Source organism: Fusarium keratoplasticum, chromosome 1, assembly GCF_025433545.1.
Source record: "Fusarium keratoplasticum isolate Fu6.1 chromosome 1, whole genome shotgun sequence".
NCBI classification, from domain to species: domain Eukaryota; kingdom Fungi; phylum Ascomycota; class Sordariomycetes; order Hypocreales; family Nectriaceae; genus Fusarium; species Fusarium keratoplasticum.
In genome coordinates, this window is record NC_070529.1 from 833180 (window position 1) to 844830 (window position 11651).

The following is an 11651-nucleotide window of genomic DNA, read 5'->3' on the forward strand; positions in this document are numbered from 1 at the left end:
TTTTTATATCAGCTTCAGATACCCCAATGACTCTGCAAGGGAGGGTTTGCCGTGGCTTTATTCTTTGAGCCAAGTCCAGGGCGTGGAAAAACCATAATATCTCAAATACCCAGATACATGCTCTGAGCCTCATCACGTCTTCACATCATGGCAGTCCACATCTTGCTTTTCGGCTTTATTGCCATTTCATGGAACACTATAGCTATACAGTACGCCAAACAATAATTCTACACAGAAGCCGCCCTTTCATGCTCGTGTGCCAGGCTTCCCAAAGCCTGATCATGCGCTTCGTTGCATTTCGTTTCCGTCCGTAATTTTCACGCATCTTCCGTTCGAGTATGCGTGACCTGAAAAGAAAATTTCCCTGATGCCCCTGAACGCCACTTCTCCTAAAGTCAAAATGATGCAAGTCGGGGTATTGTACAGGTCCTGAGGAGGAACCTTGACCGAAAAAACCTGTTGTATTCCACCTAATTCATGGTGCCGCGCTGCGAGACCTTGCGGAGGTTGCTCATGAGACGTTCGACAAACTCCATAGATTCACATCCTGGAACGTCTGGAAACCCTTGAGGTTCGTAGGAACCAGTCTTGGAGAGTACGTTCGATTGCTTTTGAACAGGCTCCGGCAAAGTGCGTTCAGCAGGCTGCACTGCATGTGCGGGCACTTGCTTGTGTGTTGGTGCAGATGTTGGGCATGTCGAACTTGAAGTGTGAACTGATCCCGCAGTTTGGTGCGTAGAGGCCCCAGCCGGGGTCCTTGTTGATCCACGAGAGGGTTGATCCAAAATTGCTTGCTGATGTACACCGGGCTGCTGTTGAGATGCCATCGGGGGGATTCCAGGCAGCTGGGGAATCGGAACTGGGGTTTGCTTGTTCATGACTGAACCCTTTGGTGACTTCTGGGTTGCTCCAGTAGCGGGAGCACTCTGAGTCGAATTCATGGCCGCCAGGAAGTTCGCCGGCAACGGCACTGGCGACTCCTTGGGAGGTATCTGGATTGGCGGCTCAGCCGACCCGTGACTACTCTCGATAGTTCCAGGTACTTACCTTATACGGCTTGGCTGGAGGTGCCATCTTTGGTTTGCTACTCTGGTTAGGTGAGTGGGCAGCCTGTGCAGGCTGAACGGTGGACTGAGGCTGAACCGATTGCGGGTGCTGGACGGCTTGTGGAGGTCGGACTGCTTGTGGAGGCTGGATTGCTTGTGGAGGCTGGACTGCTGGCGCAGGCTGAACCACTTGAGGACGCGCCTGCGCACCTGGCAGATACTGGGCCTTGATAGCAGGACGAGGTAGGATCCCCAGGATCGGAGGGGCAGCGGCTACAGGCTTGGACATTGGTGGCTTTGAAAAGGGGTTCTGGCCGCTAGCAGTGCTGGGAGATGCTTGCGGTGGAGCTGGGTTTCTAACTGGAGCTGCCGGCTGCTGACCATAGGGAGAGTTGCGATGAAGAAAGGTGTCCTTGTTGGCCATGATGTGAGCTCTCAGGTTGCCTTCGTATCCGTTGGTGAAGCCTCCCCATGCTGCGTAGGGTGTCTTGTACTTGGTAGAGTCCCTTAGTGAACGTTAGTTGGGGCCGTGCATACAAACCGTGAGACATACCTGTTGTGGTTGACCTGGAAGAACGGATACTTGTGGTAGATTGACGTATGAACTTGCCACGATGGTTTGGGTTGAGGACGCGGGTATCCATAATTAGCTTGCTGCTGTGTCACGGGTGCAGGCGCAGGTGCAGGCGCTCGAGCTGGGGGTGCTGGTCTGGGAGCAGCAGAATGCTGCCACTGGTGGTGTTGAGGCTGCGCTGGGGGCCGAGATGGACCAGATGAGTGTCCACCATTTGCGAAACTCTGAGGAGTCTTGACCTCAAACCTCTGAGCAGGATATGGAGCTGGAGCCTGGCGGCCTTGTGGCTGTGTGTACGAGTAGTGATGATACACGGCAGGAGGTTGCTGGGGAGGAACGGGCGCTGGAGCAGTTGGGGTGAATCGTTGGGTGGTGAAGGTACCTGCAGCAGCAGCAAAGTTGGCCTCGACAGGCTTTCGCGGCTTGTAGACGTATGGCTTCTCTGGCCGGGCGGAAACTGGAGGGGCAGCAGGTCTGACAGCAGGGTATGGGCCGCCGAATGAAGTTGCTGGTGCATACGTGTATCGCGGCACGTTGGCCGGGACCACCTTCGGGGTCTTGAGCGGCTTAGGGTCCTTGGGAAGCGTGTCCAAGTAGTTGCCCTTCGGATTGTGACGGGGTTTGGCAGGATCCTCAGTGTACTGGGCTTTGGCTTCGGTCGACGTCTTGCCCAGGTAGTGCCAGAGTTGATCAGGCTTGGAGAAGTCGATCTTGACCTGGAACCTGTTGCTGACTGGATGCACCTGGAAATCGGCCCAAGTGTAGCCCTCGACGAACGGATCGTCTTTCTGGGGCTTATTGTCGCTGAGACGCTTGGTCTTCAGCTTCTCCTTGTCCTTCTGCGAGGTAGGCATTGGGATGGCCTTTGCTGATGCCTTTGGCAAACGGTAATCAGCAGGGTCTGGCAGCAATAGCCACTTCCATTCAACCTCAAGGCGATCGCTATAAAGAGTCAGCTTTTTTTCTGTGTTTTGTGTTGTTTTGACGAATTGGTGGTAAACAAAATAGGCGATAAAAGTAGTGGCGACGTACCCGTTTGGTAGAATATCAAGAAGCAGCGTTTGCTCATCGAGGCGGGTTTCCACAACAACACCAGCAAAAATTTCCCCTTTGAAATATTGCAGCTGGCAAGTGTCTCCTTTTCGAAGTTTAGCTGCTGCTGCCTGGATACGTGAATCGGCTTCCAGTGCATCTCCATCCAACTTCTTGTCTCGCTTCGTCCGATGGAATCGACAGCTGAATCCAAATGCTTGCTCCTTGTATTCGGTGCCGTCTTCCCCAAAAACAGGAACATCTTGCTCTTCGATAAAGACACCTGCTGCAGCTGCGCATGTCGGGTGATAGGCTCTGGCGCACTTCTTTTGCGAGCATTGGAAGCATGCGCCGCGCCTGGATCGACAGTAAAGGCACTTGAGATCAAGGCGATCCTTGTGAATGCCTGCCACATTGGCAACGATCTCCTGCCCGTCGACAGTGTCGATGTACGTCTCGGGAAGATAGAGGGCACACGTTCGATGAGCCTTCCGGCCATCATCGGTGGGCAACAGCTCGGCTGTCGGGACTTCATTGGGACAGAGGCAACAAGGAGGCTCAGCTTTCGTCCTGAGACGAAGTCTGATCTTCTTGACCTTGCCTCCCTTCTCACCAGGTCCACGCTTTCGCTTTCGGTCAGTCTCCTTGAACTTGACACCAGAACCTGACGGTGGGGTGGGCAGGCCAGACCTCTCGTCGTCATCATCCTCTTCGTCCTCTTCATCTTCTGTTTCCTCATATTCTGTCTCTTCGCCACGCAATTTTCGCTCGATCTCGTAGACATTAACCCAGACGCTGTCCTGCGCCTGGGCGCACTCGCACTTCTTGGCAATCTTGCCGATATCAAGCCAGGAATCTAACGCGAAGTTGACGGCCTCGGCGCAGTTGTAACCCAAGTTGTATCCAGAATGGTATCCGTACGGGTACGTGACCACGAACTCGCCCGGGTATGAAACGCATTTGTTGACTGTGATGTTGTAATGCGACTTTAGATGTTGTGGCGAGATAAGGAAGCCCTTGTGTCTCAGGAACTGGTCACAGGCCTTGGCGTCTGCGGGCCAGATATTCTTCATCGCAGCCTCGAAACGACGGGCGTCCGCTTGGGAAATGCTGTACCACTGTTTGGGAGCACCAAAGTGGAGGTAGTTGATGCTGTACAAATCAACATCCTCCAGATGCCAAGCAAAGGTCGCCTTCCACATGCCCAGGTATAGGTACGCCGTGTTGACTCCTGGAACCTTGGTTCCAAGAACGTCCAAGAGGTTAGGCAACTTGTTGAGGTTCCACATCTCGGTCGATTCGTCAAAAAGGGTGCCCATCAGATCAGCGCCGTAGAGAGGTGGAGCATAGGTAAGCGTCTTCCAGTATACTCTCTCCAGTTCCTCGCAGCGCTCGGGGGTGTATTCTGAAATATCCATCTTGTAATCCCAGTCCTTGAATGCAGCTTCGTCAATCATGGCGGATCCTTCTCGGCGACTGTACTTGCGCCGCGCCGAAACTGTTTGGGTCTTGGCCTTTGCTTGTCGGGAACCCATGCGACCAACTGTGGGCTCATAGTCTTCATCATCCTCGACGCCCGGGTCCTTCTCGATGGATTGGATTGGTGGTTCTTGAGTTTCCGCAGCATCTTGCTTAGGAGAAACAGGTGTCATGGGGCGGTCATCGTCAGCCTCTGGTTCCTCCTTCATACGTCTGCCTCTGGCTCCGCGTTTGGCTGGTCGTCCTCGCCCTCGCTTCTTGGGAGTCGCAGAATCCGCAGTGTTGGATGCCGCTGCCGCTGCTGCCGCTCGGGTTCGTGGCTTTGGCTTTTCGGCGTTGGCACGTCGTTCGCCACGTCTGGCTGGAGGCTGGTGTTCACTCTGATCGCAAAGCTGGCGCCATTGAGGAAGGTTGTACGACCGGCCGTGAACAATATTAACCTGACGATATGTCCCGTTGGAGCCCATGATATCCTGCTTGATCGGCTCTCGCACTTTGACTTGTTTCACCAATTCGTCGAGCTTCGGGAGAGAGTCCTTCCATTCTTCTGGAGGAATAATCTTGATAATGCCAGATTTCATACCATAGCTGTCGACAGCTTCCATCTTGAGGGGGTTAGTACGGGACGACAAAGGCTTTGTTCAGACCTACGAAGCGCTTGAAATCTTTGAATTGGTGCATGGTCGGCTTAAAGACAGGAACAGTACCAGACCAGTGGTCCGGAAGCACCTCCCCAATATCGTCGCAGGCATCGTTATGGGTGTCGCCGTTGTCGCTGGCGGGCGCAGGCTGCGGCGCATCGCTCAGAATGGGTTCGTCTTCGAGGTCGCTCAATTCCGAGTCAGATGCGTCCGACTTGGCCGTGTTGTTGCTATCGGGCGGCGAATGAAGGAAGCTCTGATCAGACTTGGCGGGCTTTGCATCGTGAGCCTTGGCCTCGGTCGGCGCAGCGACAGCGTCTTGGGAGGGATGCGCGGCGACGGCAATGCTGGCGTCGGTCGACTTGGACGTCGACTCCGACATGGTGGGCGATCACGTCGCAATCGGCGACGGTGCCATTGAGGAAGGAATTGTGGGATCCGTGTCGCTTATCGCTGCGGCGTGCGGCGCAATACTGAGGGTTTGAGCGCTCGAGAAAGGGCGGGGAGATCGTGTTTATCGAGCGAGTTAGAGTTGAAGTGTTTGTTGGAAGCGAGAGATGAAAGAGGGCGTGTGAGTTTGAACACTGGGTTTGGTGTAGTCGGCCAAGTACAGTTGAGTAAAGTTGGTGGTCAGAAGGGCAGGTGATGCAGAGGAAACGTTAGTGTGCAGGTACCTATCACGCTTATCCTCGGTTGGTGGGTACTTGCAGACTCGCAGCGCTAATTCGCCCCAGTCTGCCACCGGAAGAAACAGGGCAGCGAAGTACCCAGAGGGAGCCGCTAGAGCCAATCTACCGCATCAGCAATCTGCTGTAGGTGGACAGGGCAGGGGCATAGCGTCGCTCCTGCATCATTCGATTTCGGAGGTTTCCATCAGGGAGAAGCTCCTTTTTCGCATGGGAACAAGACAATATTCACAAACACGGGATGAAATTTCGAGACATTCGTCAATTAATTGTTCAATTCTTTGATTAAACGCTACGTCTTCTGACCCACCCACCCCCAGGCCAAGATCATGACACATGCGACATCCAATCTCGAAAGATCTTCATCTGACGCACCTTGATGAGATTGATAAGATTTCCCCAACCTCAAACCCAACCCAACACCAAAAAGCCGGGGGCAATCGTGCACTACCGACCATCCCGGCCTTGTCCTGTCCCACATTGACCCCATGATGGCCTCATCTTGATGATCCTTGCTCCAGGTTCACTCTATCCAGGCTGATTCCCTTCCCGTCATTATCCACTACATCTGAGTTCTCAACATCCAGACTCACAAGCACATCTGTCCTGCACGGCTCCATATTGGAAAAAAGAGACGGACTAGTTTGATCGATACTCAAGTCAAATCTATAGAGCTTTAGGTACTATACGTCTCAAGCGCTTCCTCCTTCGGTCCCTCTCTCTGTGAGACGCTCTGCATGCCTCGCAACTCGATCCCCCTTCCACAGCCTCGTTCTTTCTACACTCTCGACACTTTCCTTGGCTCTTGGCTCTATCATTCGCAGCTTGCTTCCAAGCTTTTTTTGAGGCGTAGCATTTCGCGCAACTCACCCTCCCATTCTGCGCATCTCTTTTTTTGCAGTAACAACATTTATTTTCCTCCTTCGCCTTCTGGTACGCGGCTCTGCAACGTTCGCATACAAAGGGCCCCTTTGTTGGTTTTGGCCCCGAACACCCGGAGCAATTTCCCCGTTCCTTCGAGCGACTGTGCCATTGTCTTTTCTGTATCGATAGAACTTTCTTTTTACACTCAGGACAACGGTGGCTTCTGCCTTGAGTAGGCATGGAACAATCCTTGCATCTTCCAGGCCGTCGTTTCCCTGGCTCCGGGCTTTCATCCTCTCTCGCTGCTCCTTCTAGGTCTTCATCATCTTTTAAATCTTCTTGCGGTGCTTTTGGTGTGTCTTCATTGTTGGATGCTGATCCATCCACCAGGTCTTCACCACCGTCTGTTGGTGCTTCTACCATGTCTTCATCGACACTTGTTGATGCTTCTGCTATGTGGATGTCTCCATCATTGGTTGCTGTCCATTCGATCTGGCTTCCAGCATAGCTGGAGGCTTCCTCTACCGAGTCTTCTGCCTCAAATCTTGATTCTTCTGTCAGGCTTTCAGTCACATTTGGAGTCTCTTGTGCCAGACTTCTTACAGCGTCTAAGGCTAGTAGCAGCAGGCTGTCAGCAGCAGTCGATTCCTCTAGCGATGGGCCCTCATCAGCGCTCAAGATCAATGGTCTAAGTATTAGCTCTGAAGGATGGGGGCTATCCGGTCTCGGAGGGTTTTGAGTTGGAGCTCCAGAACGAGATGTGTCCCAGGGGTTGTTGCGGCTCGACCAGTCCGGCTCACCTGACGGCTGCATCCAAGCAGTGAGTTCTCGGCTCATATTGTTTGAGCCTTCTTGGTTGCTCGATGGGAAAGGCATGGCTGGCGAGTTCGATGCACAAGTGCGTATACCCTGGCAAGGTCAGTTGCGGAACGTTAAGAATGATGCTGCGGAGTGTAAATATGTCAGTGTAAGCATGTCAAAGAAGATGGCTGGTAGAGCACTCGGTGGTGTTACTTATACGAGAAGCCTGTCTTCTTACTTAAATGGGTCTCTGTCGATTCTGCATTGATTTTGAACATGGCACAGAATCACCAATGCCAACGATTGTTCATAGTGAGAACAGGCGGATGTATTGGCGTCCCTATGTCGACACAATGCGAACGTCTATGGGACACAGCCTGAACACCAATGTATTGGGAAACAGTTATACCTATTATGGCCGGCTTGGGGTCCACATGTATTGCCATCACTTGCAGTAAATGTCAGTATTGTAAGGGCCTATCGTCTCCGACTGTCATCTTGTTTAGCTCAGGGTTGAAGATAATTCCCTCCGTTCTTATCATCAGCACGACACGAACAAATTAACACAATACATTGTAGGACCTCAAAATCACATCAAGTCCTATGCCTAGGTCCACGTCTCGAACTTGGTTAGGTGTAAGTGGTCGGTCCAGGGGCAGGCGAATAAGCTGAATTGCCCGGGACCCCACAATACAATGGGAGTATTCGAAGAGGACGAGAGATCTGTCTTGTGCGGACAATGTGCGCATTCCCCTTGTCTCCATTCCTACGAATCAAAACCAAAAAGACAACAACCCGAATCAAGGTGGTTCAAGTGTAGGATCCCGTTTACAGGATTTCAAGTGGGGTATCGCATCTCAAGCTCACCCTCACCAGCACAGCAAAAACGACGTTCACATCAAAGCAATGGCAAAAAGGTTCCAGAGGGAGTCGAACCCTCGCTGGCGGAATCAGAATCCGCAGTCATAACCGTTAGACCATGGAACCGTTGTTTACGAGCGGTTGTCCGCTTGCCATGGGCGATCGTGGTGAGTGGTGGGCAGCGTTCGATATTGCGGGATATATGCTAGATGGCCCAGTTCTACTCCACCGTTTTGTCATGGGATACTTGTTAATTGGTTGTGGAATGTGATATCAATCGAAAGACCCTCAGGTTAACGGTTTGGGGCCGGGAGTATCCGTCTTGGTTGAGATCAGGTCAAGGTCCTAACAGTTCAGTGGATAGCCAAACAAAGAGTGTCTTCACAGCCATACTCATGCCTTGATAGGCTATTTAGAGGAATGATTGCTTTCAGTTAGTGCCTACCGTCTTTGTTAAACTATTTTTATAGGCTAGGAAAGAAATGGTTGTTCAGGGACAGGGCATGGTCTTTGTTCTGACCCTGGATGCTTGCCCTGCGACAGGGGTCAAGTGTGCCTTGACTTGAGGATGCAAATGCCTGTCCTGCACATTCTACCCAACTCAATTCAAATGACTGGATCTCGTGACCGTTAATCACTATCAACTGCTAGCTGCCAAGCCATGGGCGTATCCGCGTTCGCATTTCACATACCCATCCCCAATTGCAACTCTCACCGTGTTGAAGAGATGGCATGTCACTGACATGAATATCCCTGCCACCAAACCTCTGCCAACGACGTCATGGAATGAAGTATATATTTCTGCATAAAAAACTAGTGCCCGTAACCTGGAAGGAGGTAAACCTTGAGTATCTGCGAAAGCATCTTGGCGTAACCAACAATTGATCCATGGTGTTACTGTCTATCTGAAGCCCCGCATCTGTCAACCTCGCCCAGGCCGAATGATTACCGACCCGACGTCTGCAGTTGCAACGCAACATTGCAGCGGAACTTGAGAGTAATCCTCCGTGAGGTTGGATCTGCAGGATAAGCAAGCAAGCAAGCAAGCAGCAGAGCTCCTCATACTGACTCGCGAGTCACCCACGACAGAACACCCTTCCTTTACTGTAGCCCAAGCTGCTTCTGGCTTCAGCGGAAAGCCTCGAACTCTCTTGGGGTGAAAGCTCCCACCCCAAAACTCACCGCCATCAAATCACACAGAGAGCTCCCAGATCTGTGAAGGGCTGAAGGCTTCCAACAAGCCTGCGCTACCTTAGCTTCCATCCATCCTTGTTCAGCTTTCCAGCCACCCTTCCCCCGCTCGTGCAGCACATCGTGTGCAACCATCTCGAGTTGACTCCCCATGATTGGGTGGCCTCGGATGCTGGCTTCGCCCTTCCCGGCGAAAGAAGGTGGCAGCCCATCCTCCATCATGCCATTCGCGCTATCGACTCCCGTGTGCAAAAGCCACCCCGCTCACGAGCACATCATTGCCCAGCCTTGTTGGGCGAGTCCCAACGCCATGTCTCGATGAGAAGATGCGCCGTAGCCGGTAGGCTCTGTGGTCATGTACAGAGACCTGCGCTCTGTTAGAGCCTGATCTTGGCGGAAATGCCGTTAATGGATGACGATCGCCCGTAGCTTGCAGCTTTGTATAACCCGGCCATGAATCCCTCTCGCATCCTTTCCCTCTGAGCTTATCTCTCTTTTCCCTTGCATCTCACCCCTCACCTCGACGGTGTCAGATGAGGCCATAAGCCCCCAATCGTCTTCACAATGGTTCACCTCAAGCGCTTCTTTGCGGTCTCGCCGCTCATCAACAGCGCAGCCGCCCAGAGCAGCGGTGACAAGATCTGGGCGGCCGTCGCATTCGTCAACCATGGCGAGAGGACGCCCATCATCAGCGACATGCGCACCATCCTGACTCCCGAGGGAGCCCAGCAGATGTGGCGGCAGGGGACGGCCTTTCGAGCTCGCTATCTCAGAAACAGCGTCAACGAATCCGACTTTGACGATATCCAGACTGCATACATCCAGAAGCTCAACATTGATGTGATTGACAATGATGATGTCGACATTCTCTCTCAGACTGATGAATGGGTGTCTGCTGGGGCCATGGCTTTCATGCAGGGCCTTTATCCTCCGTCGCCCAGTGCTTACGATGCGACCGCTGGAGGTGAAGATTTGGGTCTCAACTTGGACCTGGGCGATAACAACACTGAATACCCACTCAATGGATATCAGTATCCCAATATCAGGACTGCCAGTTACATGGACCCTAGTTCTACTGCGTACGCTCACAACCACATCAAACAGGCCCCTGCTAACACATTACAGACTCGACGGGACAGCGCGATGCTCTGCCTGGAACACAGAGATCAACACCAACTTGACCTCAGACGAGCAGCTCAACAATCTCTACCAGTCAACCCTTCCCTTCTACCAGAATCTCTTTTCAACTGAGCCGCTCGTTGGGACAATTGATATTGGTTATGCTCACTTCTGGAACGCCTATGAACTCTGGGAGTATGTCGACTACATGTATCGCCACAATGAGACTGTCCACAGGGGCATGAGCAACGCAAACGTGACGCTCGGCTTCCTCAACTCATACGCCACCACCCTACTGCGCGCTCAAAACAGCTACAAGGAGCGCCAGGGCGACAATGACCCCCTGGGCATCCTCTACTCCATCGCCGGCCGCACGCTGGCCAACAGGGTGACGCAGCTGTTCCAGAACAACATCAAGTGGAATGGCGAGTACAACAAGCTCAGCCTCATGTTTGGATCCCTCGAGCCCATCATGAGCTTCGTCTCCCTCGCGGGGCTCGTCTCGGGCGATGAGATCTTTAAGGAGCCCTTTTCGTCGCTCCCCGAGCCGGGTGCCGCCTTGGTGTTTGAGCTCTTTGGCGAGGACCCTGACTTTCCTAACCGACAGCCGTCTGCCGATACTCTGCGTGTGAGATTGTCTTATCGCGCCTCGGCTGATGCGGATGAGGACTTTGCGAACCAGGGGCTCTTCAGTCCAAGTCCTGACGGGGTGTTGTATACTGAGTTCTTAGAAACCATGCAGGATCTCGGCAGGACAGCCAACGACTGGTGTGACATCTGCAGTCCCACGCCTGCCCCCTGGTGTCTTTTGAATGCTGTGGAAAACCTGGACTTGAGCACCTCTACGATTGGTCCGGCAATTGGTGGAATCATTGGTGCGATCATTATGCTCGTCATTGTCGCCATTGTATTTGCAGGTCTTTACTTCTTGGGAGGAGTTCGTCTCAGTCGCAACAATCCCCCTCCTGCAGAAGAGCCGCAGGCTGAGGCTGCTGTTGGTGGTTTCAAGGGATCTGACAGGAAGGGGGATGATCCCGATGTCGTGGTGACAAAGACGGGGGTTCACCATGAACGTGTGGGCAGCTGGGAGCTCCGAGGTGGAAATCTGCCTCCCCAGACCTCTGGCATCGTCAACAAGGACTTGGGGCCAGATCCTCGACGTTCGCTTAGTGACGACGAAGACGGCATCAGCGTCATGGGAGCGACGCCAGTGAAGGAACATGAGGCCGTCTAAGTGAAAGTGACACATGAGGCATGATATGGATGAGGTATGAACATGGATGAGGAACAGGAGGAAATGGAGAATGGTTATATGGACTGGTTATACCCTTTGCTTCTTTACAGTCTTTCCGAACTA

General features: G+C 52.9%; 2 protein-coding genes across 2 annotated transcripts; one reads left to right on the forward strand and one right to left on the reverse strand.

Moving 5' to 3' along the window:
- Nucleotides 1-470: 470 nt before the first annotated feature.
- On the reverse strand, nucleotides 471-5154 carry NCS57_00025700 ([histone H3]-trimethyl-L-lysine(9) demethylase; the record flags this gene model as incomplete). The annotated part of the gene is made up of 5 exons (XM_053050344.1): nucleotides 471-992; nucleotides 1048-1552; nucleotides 1600-2562; nucleotides 2653-4736; nucleotides 4783-5154. 5 exons carry the CDS (start codon nucleotides 5152-5154, stop codon nucleotides 471-473), a joined length of 4446 nt encoding a protein of 1481 aa, XP_052918859.1.
- A 4585-nt stretch (nucleotides 5155-9739) lies between these two features.
- Nucleotides 9740-11528, forward strand: NCS57_00025800 (uncharacterized protein; the record flags this gene model as incomplete). The annotated part of the gene is made up of 2 exons (XM_053050345.1): nucleotides 9740-10254; nucleotides 10301-11528. 2 exons carry the CDS (start codon nucleotides 9740-9742, stop codon nucleotides 11526-11528), a joined length of 1743 nt encoding a protein of 580 aa, XP_052918860.1.
- Nucleotides 11529-11651: the final 123 nt, after the last annotated feature.